Source organism: Onthophagus taurus, chromosome 11 (genome assembly GCF_036711975.1).
Source record: "Onthophagus taurus isolate NC chromosome 11, IU_Otau_3.0, whole genome shotgun sequence".
Classification (NCBI taxonomy): Eukaryota; Metazoa; Arthropoda; class Insecta; order Coleoptera; family Scarabaeidae; genus Onthophagus; species Onthophagus taurus.
Window position 1 is genome coordinate 1,685,525 of NC_091976.1, and position 18,166 is coordinate 1,703,690.

The 18,166-nt window shown below is 30.3% G+C and overlaps 1 protein-coding gene and 1 long non-coding RNA gene across 4 annotated transcripts in view; one reads left to right on the forward strand and one right to left on the reverse strand.

The window, feature by feature from the left end:
* Positions 1–803: 803 nt before the first annotated feature.
* LOC139432189 (uncharacterized) lies at positions 804–5,295 on the reverse strand. Of its 3 annotated transcripts, XR_011642060.1 has the most exons (7): positions 4,986–5,295; positions 4,753–4,924; positions 4,313–4,666; positions 4,008–4,253; positions 3,823–3,952; positions 3,579–3,764; positions 804–3,452 (listed from the first exon to the last, which is right to left on the reverse strand). It is a non-coding gene; the product is annotated as an uncharacterized lncRNA (long non-coding RNA). The 3 variants fall into 3 exon arrangements; XR_011642061.1 differs by lacking the exon at positions 804–3,452 and having other exon boundaries at positions 3,481–3,764; positions 4,313–4,678; positions 4,986–5,294; XR_011642059.1 differs by lacking the exon at positions 804–3,452 and having other exon boundaries at positions 3,481–3,764; positions 4,986–5,293.
* Positions 5,296–8,112: 2,817 nt separating this feature from the next.
* The window catches only part of LOC111419990 (meiotic 41), a 39,674-nt gene continuing 29,620 nt past the window's right edge, over positions 8,113–18,166 (forward strand). The window contains exons 1-3 of the mRNA XM_071200583.1: positions 8,113–8,231; positions 8,350–8,627; positions 8,681–10,160. Of these exons, the coding sequence (XP_071056684.1) occupies positions 8,356–8,627; positions 8,681–10,160 (1,752 nt within the window). The 5' untranslated portion in view covers positions 8,113–8,231; positions 8,350–8,355. The remainder of the gene's footprint in view (positions 8,232–8,349; positions 8,628–8,680; positions 10,161–18,166) is intronic.

The window sequence follows — 18,166 nt, forward strand, 5'->3', positions numbered from 1 at the left end:
AAGATCTAGGAATCATACTACGAACTTTGTCGCGCTTTTTATGCATAAAAAATAAATTAAGAATTTCTTGATTTGTGTAAATAGTACTTTCGTTATTGTTATCGATTTTAACTCTTTTCAGTACTAATATTAAGGGACATAACAGATAATTATTTGCTCACATGCATCAAGTGAGGTAAACAAGTGAGTCTTTGACAAGAACTTATTGAGAAGGCTTGTTTTTCATGGCACACTAGGCTAAATATCCATATGATATGTGTGCATTTTTCAAAAAACCCTAATTATCTCCTAAACTATTAATGTTAGGTATGGGCCATATGGGATATAAAAGACGACTAAAAAATAAAATATGGAGGGTGCCATATAAAAAAATGAAGTTATGGTACTTCCAAATTTTGAAATGTTAACGTGCCATACACAGGAAAAAATATAGAGTAAAAATCAACTCTAAAACATGGTTCAGATCGGTCCAATTTATTTAGAGTTATTTTTTTGCACTATATAGTGTAGGTGAATAGATTAAAAATTTACACTAAATAGTGAGAAGATGGTGTTTATTAAATAGTGTAAAATCGTTACTCTATTACAGTGTATTATATGTAATCTAACTAGATGTTGTCGTGACTCTAATTAGATACATTTCTAATCTAATCAGCGTAAATTATTAAAAATTCGCTCTAATTTTACTCTATTAATTGACAAAATATCACTAAATAGTGTGTATCTTCCACTTATTAGTGTTAATTTTTAATAGGAAGTGGAGTATTTTTAGGGAAGTTTTACGCTTGTAATAAAAAGCAAAATTATAAAATGTTTGTTTTTATTTTTACTTGTAATATATTGTTATAACTTAAATTAAAAAAAATTAAATTCTGTTTATATACATATAACATATATAATACTTAATTCATTTTAAAGTTTCCACCGAGTCACCATCAAAACTGCATCTAATGAGTCTTCTATAAGTTTCCTATATGTATAGTTGCACCAAGTTGCACATTTTTACCAATCTTCACAAGGAACTTGTATGTAAAATCTTCCGGAAGTTCCACTAATTTCACATCATGAATGTTTTATTTTGGCAAACATAATTAAAATAAAAATAATCGTTCTTTCTTTCTATATCGCGTAAATCAGGTCTCGAGACGCTATCGAGTTCTACTCGTTTAGTAGATGACCGTTAAATTTTAGCTTGTATCACACCACATGTTGATCACGTGGCACCGACGAGTAATCCCGAGCAAAATAGTGCGGTGCCTACGAAGTACCCGAAGGAAAAGTACACGTCTAGTGTAAAATTTAATGTTTTATATATTACATAACTTCACTAACATAAGTAAAAAAGAACTCTCCTTTAGATAACTGTAAAAACTACTCTATTAAGTGAATAATATATGAACTCTATATTAATATTAAATATAGTGTACATTAGAGTTATTTTTACCATGTGATATTACAATTTTTACTCTAATTCTTTTTACCAACTACTCTAAAATTTTTACACGACACGATTTTTTCCTGTGTAGTAAAGTGATCAAACGTTCTAGACCGCAGTTCTCGGCACCAAAACATACTCCATCATGTTGCTTAAGCATGTTCTGAATCCTAAATTGATATCTAAAAAATTGAGTGTTCTATGATGTTTTGAACAAATGTCCGCTGGAGCAGATTTTTCTAGAAAAATTCGAATAACTCGAGAACGGCCGAATCAAATTGCAAAAAGTAAAGTTATTTATAAACCTTGAAAACAGACAAATCCAAATATGTAAAAATATACAGGATGTTCCATTTAAAAAAATAAAGTAGGTGGCGACTTCCGGTATAACCGGAAGTGCTAGAACCCCAGAAACGTCTAATGACCGGTCTCGCTGAGACACCTGGGCATATATCAAGATTAGGAGTCTCTCTTAAAAATCGATGATTTTTTTTTTAATCGATAGGAATTGAGTCAAAAGAGGCGTAAATGATAAAAAAAAAGTGCGGAAAAGTGTAGTACTTACCGAAAAATCACTTTAAAGTTGCGATTTGACGTTTTGTTTTGGAAGTTAAAAGCAATGTTAAATATGCATTTTCGTATTAAATCCTAACCTCAAATTGTTTAATTTATACCCACGCACTAAATAAAAACTTATTTTCACTAAACTTGTTGAGATTACAACATATTTTCTGATGAAAACCTTATTTCTTAGGCTATCAAAGCATAACGACAATTACCTGTCGTTAGATAGAATTGTTTCTACCAAATGAGTGCTAATAGACTTTATGTTAATAGATTGTGTATCAACTGATATGTCAAACGACTGAAATATCTTTATATTGTAAATATAAATGATAAATAAGTATAATAGCTTATTTAATAGTACCTTACTTAAGTTAAAATAGTTAATTAATTAAAAATTAATATTAAACAAGACGTTACAAAATAATAATAAAAAAATAACCCGTGTGACGATGGCAACAAACTGTGCATTTAACCAAATGACAATTACCTACAACTGACAACACAAGCAATGTTAACCATGTATTTTCGTATTAAATCCTAACCTCAAATTGTTTAATTTCGCACAAAATAAAAAGTTATTTTCACTAAACTTGTTGAGATTACAACATAATTATTCATAATGACACCTATGTGAAGTTAGCCCCCAATTAAATAGCATTTTACATGTATAGTATTTTGATTATAACATGAGAACCAGTGAACCGATTTCGATAAACAACGAAAGTGGAAATGCCCGATTTGAAAACTCTTTCGAATTTCGCTAAAACGCCAAAATAATGCGAAGATACACGAAAATAACACAAAATTGACCTTCTTTAAGTGGTGATAACTCGTAAACAATGTACCCGATGATCAAGATCTATACGTCACTCGATTCGTCATAGTGTCTTCTATCGAAATCACAAAATGTTCGATTTCAATTCTCTCCCGCTAGCTTTATACAGCCCTCGGAATGACACCGTCTTCGGCTCGTTTATGCACGTATGAACGCTCAAAAGTATAGCCCCAATATAAAAAAATTAATTTAAACTAAATCGACTATAATTAAAGAACAGTTTGACGGATTTTAATGTTTTATATCTCAATCGAAAGTTTGTGTCTGGCTGAATGCTGTTGTCGAAATGCCCGATTCGAAATATTTAAGGATTTTGATTAAAACACAACAAACGAATTAATTAAACACATCAATTATCTTCGTAACTAATTGACCAATTTTAGTCATCAAAATCTCGGTCGAAAGTATGATCTGCAATGAATGCGAAGGTGGAAATGCCCGATTTCAAAATTTACTAATTATGTGCGTACAGCATTGAGGTCTTATATATAATCTAGAGTGCGTATGCTATTGTCCCCACCACGCCAAAAATGAAGCCCAAAAGGTCGCCATGTTGGATGTACCAATTTAGCGGGAAATTCGAAATTCTTATGCAAGAATTTACATTATTATAAACTGGAAAGACAGAAAATAATAATCAAAATAAAACACATTAATTTTTTATTGATAAATAATTATTAATTATATAATATTTTAACAGAACTTAATAATTTTTAACATAAACTAAGAAGAAAATATTACCTTTTGCTTATAGATAATTGTTAGTTTATTTTAAAAGAACTGAACATTCCTTAATAATAAATTTTACTTGAACTTCAATTGTTAATTTCAAATCAAGTAACCAGAAACATTTTATGGACTGTTGTAAATAATCTTCCAACCTACCAAATTATAAAAATATATGTGAAACAAGAAGAATTCGAAAACCTACAACAAAAATAAAACTTTAATAAGAATAACAACATAAAAAATTAAAAAATATTACTCATAAGCCTTAGATGACAAAAAATTAAGCGTTAATGCAAATGTCCTTAAATTCGCATCAAACTTTTTTTTAATAGTATAATCATTCTTTTTTTGCAAGGCACATCTAGAAAGAAGACTATCTAAAACATCTACAAAATATGAAATTATACAAGAATATTTTAATAGAAAAATAGATCAAGTCACCTGAAAAGGAATGTTCTAAAATATTTTCTGCTATTGCCGAAATTTTACCACTTTGTTTCAAGTTATTTAATAGTGTTTTGCCATTACAGATTTTCTTTTTCTGATGCCTCAAATTTTGCTGAAGCAAATGAATTTTTTCTTGTAAAAAACCATTTTTTTTCTTAACATCTGTACTTCTTTATATAATTTTTTATCATTAATGCAGTAGGTATGGTCTAAAACGACTCTTCGCCTTTTTTCTGAAACCTAAATCGTGCACTTGTGACTATGTGGTTATTGTGTGTAGATCTAAATAACTTTCTTACATCAGGTTCGTTATCGAATGACAGCTTAAGATTCAGCTTTAATCGGAATCTGTTACTTTTAACCCTAGAACTTTTAGGTGTATGCCAATTGCCCTATATAATAACAAGTTATTGAAGATGTGTGAAACATATTAGATTATGCTCAACATGCTGCAGAGTATACTTACACAAATGTACACATATTCACATAAATACAGGTTAAAAATAATTGATCTACTTAAGTTCAAGCTAAAGCATTGCTAAGTACTTATTTAACTACCTACCTAATGTATATTAATCACATTAAAATACCTACACACTTTATTGTCAAGTGTTCTTGATTATAAATTAAAATTTATTCTTTTTTGAAGTAAACTAAAATAAATTCTTAAAATAAATAACATAAAATATATTCTTGTTGGATTAGATTTCAAGGTGTATTCAAACAATTCTTCACTAACCTGTATTTTTGCCGGTACACAACCTAATTTTACTCGAACATTAGGCCCCGACTTGTCCAAACTCTCATTATTAAAATGATCACTACAAATAAAAATAGTCTTTACAGTGCGCTTTACATTCCCTTCCAAAACTTCTATCCACTTTCGCTTCAAAATCGCATAGTCTGGAATTCTAAATAAATAAAAACAGAATTATTTACAAGATTATTTACATTCCGAAAGTAGCAACTTACTGGTGAAACGTAATATTTTTGTTTTTATACGAATTTTTACAAGTGATAACACTACATGTTCGTCCCATGTTTACTAAAATTTGTCCTAAAAAACACAATAACACAAACCAAACACAACACTGGAAAATAACGACGTATCCAAATACGAAACCGTATACGAAACTACGAAAGTGACGTTTATGAGAATTTTGAGGTTATAATTCTAGGGACAAGAGAGATTTGAAACTATAGCTAAGTTCAGGTCGGTACATCCAACATGTCCGACTTTCTGATTACCCCCACCACCACCACATACGCACTCTAGATTATATATAAGACCTCAATGGCGTACAGCCATTGAAATGACCCCGCAAGAGATTTCGAGTCGGGCATTTCCACTTTCGTATTGGCCAAAGATTAAGCTTTCGAATGAGATTTTGATTATCGAAATCGGTTGACTGGTTTTCTTGTTATAATCAAAATACTATACATGTAAAATCCTATCTAATTGGGAGCTAGAAAAATTTGGAGCTAACTTCGCATAGGTCATAATGATTAAGTGCCTGTCGTTACATAGACTGTGTGTCTATTAACTATGTACAAGAGCGTCGCCAGATAGGAGCAAAGATAGATTCGAAAAAAGAAATTGAATAGAATATAAGATACAAATAGATTCTAAAAATCTATTTGAAATGTTTATAATGTTTGTTTTTTTTTTGTATGTTCTAACTCAAAATCTAATTCCTACACAAAATTCTTATTTGGGCGATATTACATCGATAAAAGCAAAATTGACGATTTTTAAGCAACATGTATATTGTAAAATTATACGAAGATGGGTTTATGGAAAAGTTGAACTTGTTCATTCATAAGTAGATAGTTATTATTATTTTTATAATTTGTTACACGAATGTAAAAGCTCAACTCCTCCATAATTTATATTATGTTCAGTCTTTATGTGGTGCTTAGAAATATTGGAATTTGCTTTAGTTTTATGTTTACGAATTCTAGTTTTCAGCCTCCTCCACATTTGTCCGATAGCAACAAACTTGTATCCGTAATTGTTTATCTACTTTCTTAGCTGATATCTTTCTTATTATTAGAGATAATTCGAGATAATAATTAGAGATTCTTTCTCTATCTAAAACCGGTCTTTGTCTGTCGATAAGTTAATACTAAGATCAATCTGTACTTAAACTACAAAGCGGTGGCTCTGTACTTAGATTAAATAGCTTAAAATTACCAAACTTCAAGCCTTTGTGCAATTGTTATCAAACCGAATTTTAAAAAACTATTATCACACTCGGAAAGAGCGCTCTTTAAATTATCTTAACCCGGGTTTTCGTTGGTAAATGTCTATCGGCGACATGCTTAAATCGCCCTTAATATACATCCCTACACGCAAAAACGCTTAATTACTATTCCTTTAAACAAATTTCTTATTTGATAGGGGGAAAACTATAGAAGTATAGATCTATCTTATCTACAATTTTCTGCTCTTTCTAATGGTGTATAACACGCGGCTATCGCTGCTTGGTTATAGAGTTTTTTCCTGGTGATATAAGAAAGTTATTGATCCCAACAATGTTTAAAAGTAGCTAAAACGTGTGAATTTGGTAATTTTTTGACCAAAAACGTCCTTGTGTAAGTCTATAACTTCATGATATACTTTTATAGTTTTCCTCATATCAAATAAGAAAGTTGTTTAGAGGTAGAGCAATTAAACGTTTCTGTATATAGAGATGTATATTAAAGGTGATTTAACCATGATGCTAATAGATATTGACCGACAAAAACCCGGATTAAGATATTTGAAGAAGCGTTCTTTCTGATTGTGAACACAGTTTTTTAAAATTCGGTTTGATAACAATTGCACAAGGGCTTGAAGTTTGGTAATATTAAGCTATTTTACGTACAGAGCGGTGTTCTTCATCTTTTATTGATTTTAATATTAATATATCGGCAAACGAGGACCGATGATTTCATAAAGAAAGAATCAAGCTTTCATATGGTGCATTTAGTGTTCTGCTATATCTAATAATACGAAAGATATCAGCTAATAAAATAGATAGGAAATTACGGATAAAAGTTTGTTGTTGGAAGGTTTGTTGCTATCGTCAATCGGGCATTTCCACTTTTGTACTGGCCAAGGATTAAGCTTTCGAATGAGACATTGTTTATCGAAATCGGTTCACTGGTTCTCATGTTATAATTAAAATACTATACATGTAAAATTCTGTTTAATTGGGGGCTAACTTCACATAGGTATCATTATGAATAATTATGTTGCAATCTCAACAAGTTTAGTGAAAATAACTTTTTATTTTGTGCGTGGGTATAAATTAAACAATTTGAGGTTAGGATTTAATACGAGAAAATACATGGTTAACATTGCTTGTGTTGTCAGTTGTAATTGTCATTTGGTTAAATACACAGTTTGTTGCTATCGTCACACGGATTATTTATTTATTTTTATTTTGTAAGCATGTCTTTTTTAATAACTATTTTAATTTAACTAAACTACTATTAAATAAGCTACTATACTTATTTATCATTTATATTTACAACATAGATATTTCAGCTTTCAGTCATTTGACAGATCAATTGATACGCAATCTATTAACACAAAGTCTATTAATACACATTTGGTAGAAACAATTCTATCTAACGACATTTAATTGTCGTTCTGCATCGATAGCCTAAGAAACAAGGTTTTCATCCGAAAATATGTTGTAATCTCAACAAGTTTAGTGAAAATAACTTTTTATTTTGTGCGTGGGTATAAATTAAACAATTTCAGGTTAGGATTTAATACGAAAATGCAATTTTAACATTGCTTTGAACTTCCAAAAAGAAACGTCAAATCGCAACTTTAAAGTGATTTTTCGGTAAGTACTACACTTTTCCGCACTTTTTTTTTATCATTTACGCGTCTTTTGACTCATTTCCTATCGATTAAAAAAAAAATCATCGATTTTTAAGAGAGACTCCTAATCTTGAATTATATCCAGGAAATATACCCTTGAAAATAAATACCCGGGTATTTAACAACACTGGTTATAATTGATTATTTTGATTTAAAATAACTTTAATTAATTATATTAGCGCCGTCTATGAACGAATAGCCAAAGGAGAATATATTGTACCTACATTCTCATCGGTTAATATTGTCAAATCGTTCAAAATAATTTAATGTTCTTTTAAAACGTTATTTAAGTGATTGTAATAAATCTTTTTATTATTTAAGTAATTATTTTGTAAGTTCAGGTAATGTATACTATCTATATGTACAAATTGAATTAAAAATTTGTTATAATATACATTGTTTAGCGGCAATTAAGTAAGTGAGGTTATGTTTTTTGTTAATTCAAGTTTACTTTTTTAGTTTGTAATGGCTCCAATAAAAGATAAAATACCTGCATATTCGACATGGGAAATATTTTATCATACCATACAATTATTAGAACAAGAACCATGCGAAACAATGATAAGTAAATTAACAGAAATTGTTAATTCGGAGAATTTAACAAACATATTCGTGTACACATCCACCTCTGATGAATCATATAAGCACCAGGAAGAAATGTCCCAACAATATAAATCTTTTACCATTTGGTTGATGGGGAAATTTTTTTATTTGTTGAGTTGTGAGAGTCTAATTGGGTTGGTATTTTGATAAATTAAAAAGCTTATTTGTTATAATTATTTTTTTTTAGGGTTCATGCTAAATTAATTGATGCCCAGTTAAAAATATTGCATTTAATTAAAATAACAGAACCATGTTCTTATAATCATCTCTCATTAGAGTATAGTAATTTATTAAAAAAATTAAATAATTACAATTCAAACAAAACATTAAACATTGAAATTTTTAACCCTAATCTAACATCAGAAGAGATGGTTTTAAACGGTGTTACGATCGAAATAAATTCTCAAACGAAATGCGAATGTTTAAAAGAGCAAGTTTTAATTTTCTTAAATGATACTTTAATTCGTAAAATATCGTATAGTATTGATACGAATTTATATAAAGATTTAGATCTTTTAATACATATTTTAAAGGAAGACAAAGTTAGCTTAAAAATAAGCGTATTTGAAGTAATTAAAAATATTTTTAAAGTCGATATAATAAGAGTTAATGCTTTTCCAAATGAATTAAAAGACAAATTTCGATTAATTTTTGAGTTACTAGAACAATTTTGTAACAACATCTTCTCCTCAAAAACGAAATTAAAAGATGATGAATTTAATAAGTTTAAAACTATCTTATTTTACTTATTAAATCAAAACAATTACGTCCATCACAAAATTAATATTTCAAAATTGATTATAAATCAATTAAAAAGCGGTGAATTTTCAAATACATTCAGCGACGACTTCGTAAGAATTTGTTATAAACTAATTGAAAACACATCAATTGAGGATAACTTTGATTTTAACCAAATTAATATTGATTCTGTTTGTAATCTCGAACAGAGTAGAATAAAATTGAAAGACGATCTTTTTAAGTGTTTAAACAAGCTAAATAATACCAATTTGTGTGTTGAGGATATCTCAGAAACGTGGAAAACAATTTTGAGGGGGCTTAATTTAAAATTAGAACCGATTAATTGCGTTAATAAAAATTGCGTTTTAAAGAAAACTTTAAAATTTATTCATCAATTATGTGAGATTGCTTTAAAATTGAGATATGAGTCGGTAATATTTTTTAATGTTAAGAAAGTGGCTAAAATTAATATTGAATTTTTTAATAATCAATTTTTTTTGAGTGTAATTTCGTTTATAAATCAACATATTAAAAATTGCGTCGTTCAATTACCAGTTAAAGAATTTATCGGTATTGTCACCTTGTTTCCTGCGATTGCTTCCAATGAAAATGTTCACATTTACTTTCATATTATCGCTTATCAGTACTTAACTTTGTTTTATAAAACAAGTAATGATTTACCCTATAATTTCTCTGGAAATATTGACAAATCTCAAGGAAATATCAACTTGAAATTACTTTATAATAATTTGGCTTATTATCAAGAAACTAAAGATGAAACCGTTTCTAACTTAATTAATTTCATTCGGATTTTATCCAGTGATTTAATAAATGATTTGGATGATATATCAAAACATAATGTACAAGTAAATTGTTTGAAGATTATTACTGAAATTTATACAAAAGGAAGTTTAATTCAACAATCATTGGTAAGTAAACATTTTATTATTTATGTATAATAAAAGGAATGTAAGTCCAAAATTACTTTATCATAGAATCAAACTGTGTATACCAGGTGTTCAAAAATTGTGTTCCAATATTTTACCCACTTATAGTTCTCATCAAGATAAATAAAAAAGTCTTAGTAAACTTAGATCATAAAAGCAGTAGTTTCAAAGATATAAACAATTCCAGTGTTATTGAAAATGTTTATTTAATTGGGGAAAATACAAACTGAACACAAAATGTTCAAACATGACCTCCCTCCATTTGAAGACTCCTGGAGATTGATCTTTGCTGGAGATCCTCCAAGTTTTAAGTAACCCCATGCAAAAACGTCTAGACGATTTAAATCAGCTGATCTAGGTGGCCATAAACTATTGAACCTCGTCTTCCTATCCATCTACCATAAAATTCAGTATTAAGAAAATTACGAACAATGATCGCAAAATCAAATCGAAAAGGCGCGCCATCATGTATATCGGCAAAATAAATATAAAATATCGGCAAAGTGTTTCGCAGAAAGTCCAAATAAGTTTCACAAGTTAAACGATTAGCAACAATCGTTGGTCCTTTCAATCGGTCACCAAGTGATGAAACAGATATTCGGATAGTTACCAACATTCCATTACTTAGTACTCCATTATTCACAGGAATTAGTATCTCTTTTAGGTGTTGGACACTGCAGATTATAATCAAGTTCAACCCCAATAGGACTTTTTCATTGAATACAACTTTATTTATATCAGATTTGTCATTAGGAACCTCATTGTAACAATCCCAATACGATATACAAAATCTCTTGTTGCAGTTTCATCTAGTTTTCTTCTCTTCGCTTGTAATTCATCATCACATTCATTACTAACAGAATTGGCGTTGTTATCACTTTCGATTATTAATTAAAGTATCCTCTTTTTAATGCAAAAAGCCGTTTTGAAAAATCAGTTTCAGTTCTTTTTAATTTTTAAAATGATCGCAATTTTTTCGAATTTTGCAATTTTCGCCGATTAAGTTTTAAAAATTCGTATAAAATCCAGTTCTTGGAACACGAGTATGAAAATTTCCCGAAGTGTTAATAAAAGTGTCCTCTCTCCAATGAACCAACCCGTTTTGAAAAATAACTATTTAGTTTTTGAGAAAACAATATTTTGAAGCTTTGATAAAATTTTCGATGTTGCAATTTTCATTGATAATTTTCAAAATTCGCTATAAAATTAATTTCTTAAAGGATCCTTGTGGAAATATCACCATACATTCATTAAAGTATCCTCTTTTTAATGTAATAAGCCGTTTTGAAAAATTACTTTCAGTTCGTGAGAAATAAATTTTTGAAATAATCGACAATTTTTTCAAATTTTACAATTTTCGTCGATTAAGCTTTAAAAATTCGTATAAAATCCATTTCTTGGAATAAGAGTTTAAAAATTTCCCAAAGTGGTAATAAAAGTGTCCTCTTTCCAATGAACCAACACGATTTGAAAAATAACTTTTAGTTCTTGAGAAAACATTATTTGAAGTTTTGATAAAATTTTCGATGTTGCAATTTTCATCGATAACTTGCAAAATTTGCTATAAAATTCATTTCTTGAAGGATCCTTGTGAAAATATCTCTAATTATTAATTAAAGTATTCTCTTTTTAATACTACAAGCCGTTTTGAAAAATCGCTTATAGTTTTTGAAAAATAAATTTTTGAAATGATCGACAATTTTTTCGAATTTTGTAATTTTAACCGAATAAGTTTTAAAAATTCGTATAAAATCCAGTTCTTGGAATATGACTATGAAAATTTCCCAAAGTGTTAATAAAAGTGTCCTCTTTCCAACAAACCAACCCGTTTTGAACAATAACTTTTAGTTTTTGAGAAAACAATATTTTGAAGCTTTGATAAAATGTTCGATGTTGCAATTTTCATCGATAATTTTCAAAATTCGCTATAAAATTAATTTCTTAAAAGATTCTTGTGGAAATATCACCAATTATTAATTAAAGTATCCTTTTTTAATGCAAAAAGCCGTCTTGAAAAATCACTTTCAGTTCTTGAGAAATAAATTCGAATTTTGCGCTTTTCTCCGATTAAGTTTTAAACTTTCGTATAAAATCCAGTTCTTGGAATATGAGTATGAAAATTTCCCAAAGTGTTAATAAAAGTGTTCTCTTTCCAATGAACCAATCCAGTTTTGAAAAATAACTTAGTTTTTGAGAAAACAATATTCTATCTTAAAATAAATCTATTCTTATTCCTCCATTCACTCTCTCCGGTTCCTGGCCAATTCCTTTATATCTGCTAGAGTCTTCCCTCTCTTCTTTCCAACTTCTGCTGTTCCTTTCTCCCACTTCTTCCTAGGTCTTCCCCTCTTTTTCTTATCCTTATTCATTGCTTCAAATATCTTTTTTCACTGTTGTGTTATGTTCCATTCTAATTATGTGGGCGTACCAGTTTAGTTGCTTCCTCTCTATTTTGCTGATTATCACCTCTTGATCTACTCCCAGTCTTAGTTCCTTATTCCTTATCCTATCCCACATTGTCTTCCTCACTATTTTCCGTACAAATTTCATTTCCTTTGCTGTGATCTTTCCTTCTTATTTTTCTTGGAGTGTCCATGATTCACTGGCATATGTTAGTATTGGGACTGCCACCGAGTTGTACATTTTCAATTTTATCTTTTTATCTATCTTCTTCTTCTCAAAAATTGTTCTGTTTAGAGCAGATAATATAAGTACGTTGTTTGTTTTCCTTATTCTTGCATTTATGTCTAAATCTATCCTTCCATCTTATGATATTATACTGCCCAAGTACTCGCATGATAATACTTCTTCTATCTTTTATTCCTTAATAAATATTTCTTTCGAGTTATTTCTTATTTCCTTTTTATCACGATTTTACATTTATTTACGTTCAATTCTCTCCAAGTCCCATCTTTTCAATTTCTTCTGTCCATATTTCAACCAACTTCCTTGCTTTTTTATGGTTCTCTGATATCAGCACTATGTCGTCAGGATATAGTAAATTATCTATTTTTACTGGTTCCAAACTTTTATAACCTATTACTGTTTGATATTTATCTGTTCTTGTTCTTGTATTTTTTATCACTCTGTCCATTAATATTATAAATAACAATGGACTTAGGCTATCGCCTTGTTTTATTCCCTTGCTCATTTCTAAAGTTTTTGATGTTTCTCCCTTAATTTCTACTATGCCCTTGACTTTCTTGTACAGGTTTTCAATTATTTTTGTTAGTTTTTGTGATACCGTTAGTTGTTCTAGACACTTCCATATAATACTACAGTTAACCGTGTCAAAAGTTGCTTTTAGGTCCAAGAATATTAGGTATAGCTCATTGTCCGTCTCTATATACTGCTTGTTCATTTTCTAGTTTTCTATTATCTTTGTGTATAATTTGTAATTTGTAGACATATGACTCTGTAATTTTCACAGTTCGAGTAGCTTCCTTTTTTATGTATTGGTAAGATGATATTATATTATCTTCCCAATCTTTCGGGATTATTTCCGACTCCGATGCGGTTTTATATGTACTTAGAAGCCACTCCTTCCCTTTTATTCCCAAATATTTTTTCATCTCCGGATCTATCTTGTCTTTGCCGCAAGCCTTGTCTGTTTTCATCTTCATCACTGTCTCTTCTAATCCTTTCATTGTTATCTCTTCAATTGCTATGTCTGTAATGTGTTCCCTTATCTCAACCTTCTCTTCCCTCCTCCATTGTTTGTGTCCGTTTTCCATCCTTGAACTTTTCTGTATAAAAATTCGCTCATATGTCCAGAATTTCCCTTGTAGTTGTGTTTATAGTATTTTATTTGTTTCCTTTGATCTCCCTTCAGTTTTCTTATTTGATTCTAGAATTTTCTGTTATTCTATTTGTATGTTTCACTTAAGTTTGTTCCGAATTCTTCCCAACTTTTCTTTTTCGCCTCCCTTACCATATTCTTAGCTACATCTCTGTTCGTTCTATAGTTTGCTCTATCCTCTTCCGAATTCGTTCTTATGTATTTCTTCCATGACTCTTTCTTCTTCTTGATTGCCTGTTGGACCTCTTCATTCCACCAGCGTGTTCTCTTTGTCTGATTTTTAAAAATTCTTCACCTTTCTTCCAGTGTTAAATTCGTTGTTTGTTTTTTCTTGATATTTTAGTCTTTCTTTCTCCTGCCTTAGTTTATGGATGTTTATTTTCGTGTAGATTTTCATCTCTTCTCTTTTGATTTCTATATTATTCATAGTTGTCATGACTAGTCTGTGGTTAGTTCCCATTTCTGCTTCTCCTTCAGTCTTCTTTGCCTCCCCGACTCTATTTTGGAGATTCCGGGTGTATGTGATGTAATCAATAATTCTTAGCATTCCTTTCTTCCGCCACAAACGTATATTTATCTTGCCTTCTCTGACTCCACATAGTGTTTCCAATCAACAAGTCGTTTATTTGACAAAATTCCTCATTGTCCCTTTTGTATCCATTCGTCTCCCTTTTGATATCGGTCAGCTGTTCCTTTATGTCTCTGAACATAATTTTTTTCCATATCTGACATCCTTCGTCTATCTGTTCTATCAAATTCGATTTTTAGAATTATATCTTCAGATTTTATTTATGAACCATATCTATGAAATGAAAAAATATGTACAGCTTGCCGTAGAAGGACTCCAATTGTAAATCGTTGAAAAATCGTGAGTAGGCGAAATGGTGACATCGACCATACGTATACCGCTCGACAAAAACTTAGTACTTAGTACATACATCGTAATATTACAGCTTCTCAGAAATTTACAGGGTGTACAAAAAGTATGGAATAAGGCTTCTACAGCCTAAACTTAAACTTACATTAAAAAAAGTTTTAAATAAAAGTTCCTGTATATTTTAAGGTTTTTGGATTCCTTTTGACAAGGTGTTGCAAAATGCCATAAGGTTTTAATGCTTTAAACTGCATAGTTTTCGAGATATTCAAACTTTTATTTAAAACGATTGGACGTAGCGGCAACCAAATTATGACGTCATTATGGAATAGACAACCTAAGCCTTGACATCACAGGGATGGGCGGAGCCTATACCGACTCCAAAGATCTTCGTTGCTAACCACAGTTGCTAAGATAAATCGCCATAAAAATGTCATTTAAAATGTCATCTAAAATGTTAGTCTTAGTTTATGTTATTTTAACACTAATTGAAAAATTAAATATCGGTGTAAGCTCCGCCCATCAGTATGACGTCAAGGTTTAGGTTGTTTATTCCATAATGACACCATAATTTGGTTGTCACTATGTCAAATCTTTTTAAATAAAAGTTTCAATATCTCGAAAACTATGCAGTTTAAAGCATTAAAACCTTATGGCATTTTGCAACACCTTGTCAAAAAGAATCCAAAAACCTTAAAATATACAGGATGTTCCATTTAAAAAACACACTCACCATGTCGTAACTCAGACTGCCGTCAAGATTTTTATTTTGTTTCTACGCCAAGATATGCGGAAAATAGTTTCAAGTAACTTTTATTTAAAACTTTTTTTAATATAAGTTGAAGTTTAGGCTGTAGAACCATTATTCCATACTTTTTGTACAACCTGTATAGGTTGTTTCAAGATCTGTTTGAAAAGCCGATTTTCAGCCAAACTGTTTTAGTTGTTTCGTTTTTATATCATCTACGATGGTGCGTTTAGCATCCATGATTTAGCAGATTCTTGCTTTGATGTTTACTTACTTTATCATCATTGATTTGCTCTGGCGTTGTATTACTTTAAGATTGGTTTGCTTCGTTCGCTTTGTGATTGATATGTTTCAGACTTGACATGGTTTGTTTTATGGTTAGACTAGATCGGATAGGATTTTAGTTTCATGTAGGGATGTTAGTCCAACTTCCTTTTGTGTTTGGTTACCTGAGTTCCTTTAGAGATGAGCTGCCTTAGGTGTGTTGTTTGAAAATTGGTTTTCTTTGTAAACGATAATTTTTCTGTAGTTATGTTGCTTTAAGATGAATTGTTTTGACATAATTTGGAGTTGGTTTAATTTGTGGCTGAGTTAGTTTGGTGTTGAATTAACTTCCTTTAAAGCATGGCTGCTTTATGGACAAGTTGCTTTGAAAATCAATTGCGTTGTGGTTGGATTGACATAATTTGGAATTGATTGAATTTGTGGCTAAGTTAGTTTGGTGTTGGAGTGACTTGCTTTAAAGCATGACTACTTTATGAACAAATTGCGTTGAAAATCAATTGCTTTGAGGTTGGATTGACATAATTTCTAATTAATATAACTCGTTTTCACCATATCATGCTTTATGTTTTTCCAATGCTTTATAAAAGATTACCACCCAGACAGATTAGATCACGTGTGTCTAAGTAAATTTAAACAACTTGTAAAAGACTCTTAGATTCTATGTTTTTCCAATGATTTCCAACAAGTAAGCAGAATATCTTTTATAACTTTTAGAAGATTTTTCAATATACAGGGTGTCCCGCAACGATTGTACAATACTGCATCAGCGTATTCTCTGATCGAAAACAGACAAGAAAAGTCTAATAAACATAGGTCCGAAAATGGACCAATTTCGAGATATTCAAAGTTTTAGTTTCATAAGCTGACCTATTGTAAACATCATTCATTCTAACGATTTAGATGCAGTAATTATATGATTACCATGGTTACGATGGTTAAAATAAAGTTTAATAAATAATAAGATAATATTAAGTTAATTAATACAGTTCATTAATAATTTAACAAAACAAGTAACAAAGATTGTCGAAGAAAATCGTTCAACCAGCATAAAAACAACGAATATTTAACAAATTGGAAAAGATTCATGTCATAATAAATGTTCAATATGCGCACCATTTACTTCTCAACACAAACGGATACGTTTTCTAAATGAACTTCTAATGCATTCAAAGATACCAGGAATTTGTTTTACTGTGTCAAATGCGTTACTAATTTTATTTTTCAAATCCTGCACATTTTGAACGTCTTCAGAATCAACAATTTGTTTTAAATGTCCCCAAAACCAAAAATCTAACGGATTTAAATCTGGTGAACGAAGTGGCCACGGGACAGGACCTCCTCGGCCAATCCACTTATTGCCAAATCTGTTATTTAAGTATGCTCGAGTAGCGCGTGCATAATCGTGCATAAAGTAGCAATCTTCTAGAATTTGTTGAAGTAATTCATCAAATGCCTCTGTAAGGTCATTTTGTAAAAAATGTATGTAGGCATCGGCTGTCAATCTCTTTGGACGAAAAAATGGACCTAATAACTGATCACCTATAACTCCAGCCCATACATTAACACTGAATCGCCACTGATGATGAGTTTCTAGTATTGCATGGGGATTTTCATCGCTCCAAACGTGCGCATTATGAATATTAAAAATTCCGCTTTGAGTAAATGTTGCTTCATCCCTAAATACAATGTTTATGGGAAAGTCGACGTTTACTACCTCTTCCTATATCTCTTTTTTCGCCATCATTTTCTGTTAGAGCTTGAACGGTGTTGTAATGATAAGGATAAAGCAACTGCTCCCTTAAAATGCGGTGAACGGTTGTTTTGTTAATGTTTTCTTGTGCAGAAATTCTTCTAATGCTGGTTGAGGCATTTTCATCGAGTCTTCTCAAAACTGCTTCTTCTAATTCCACCGGCCTTGTGGAATGGCTGTGGGTTACGCTTCCCGTTTCTTTTAATCTGAGAAATAGTCTGCTAAAGGTGTGACTATTAGGCAATCGTCTGTTCGGGAATAATACACCATATCCGCCATCTCTTCCTTGGAGTAATTAATAGGAGCCATACTTAATAGTTTTATTAAATTAAATAGTAAAATAATAATTTCGTGAAGTATTATTATTTTTTTTTGATTAGACAACTTATCGTAATCATAGTAACGACTTAATTATTATAAAAACAAATTTAAATTCATGATGTTAACAATATCAACTTATGAAACTAAATCTTTGAATATTTCGAAAATGGTCCATTTTCGGACCTATGTTTATTAGGCTTTTTCTGTTTAT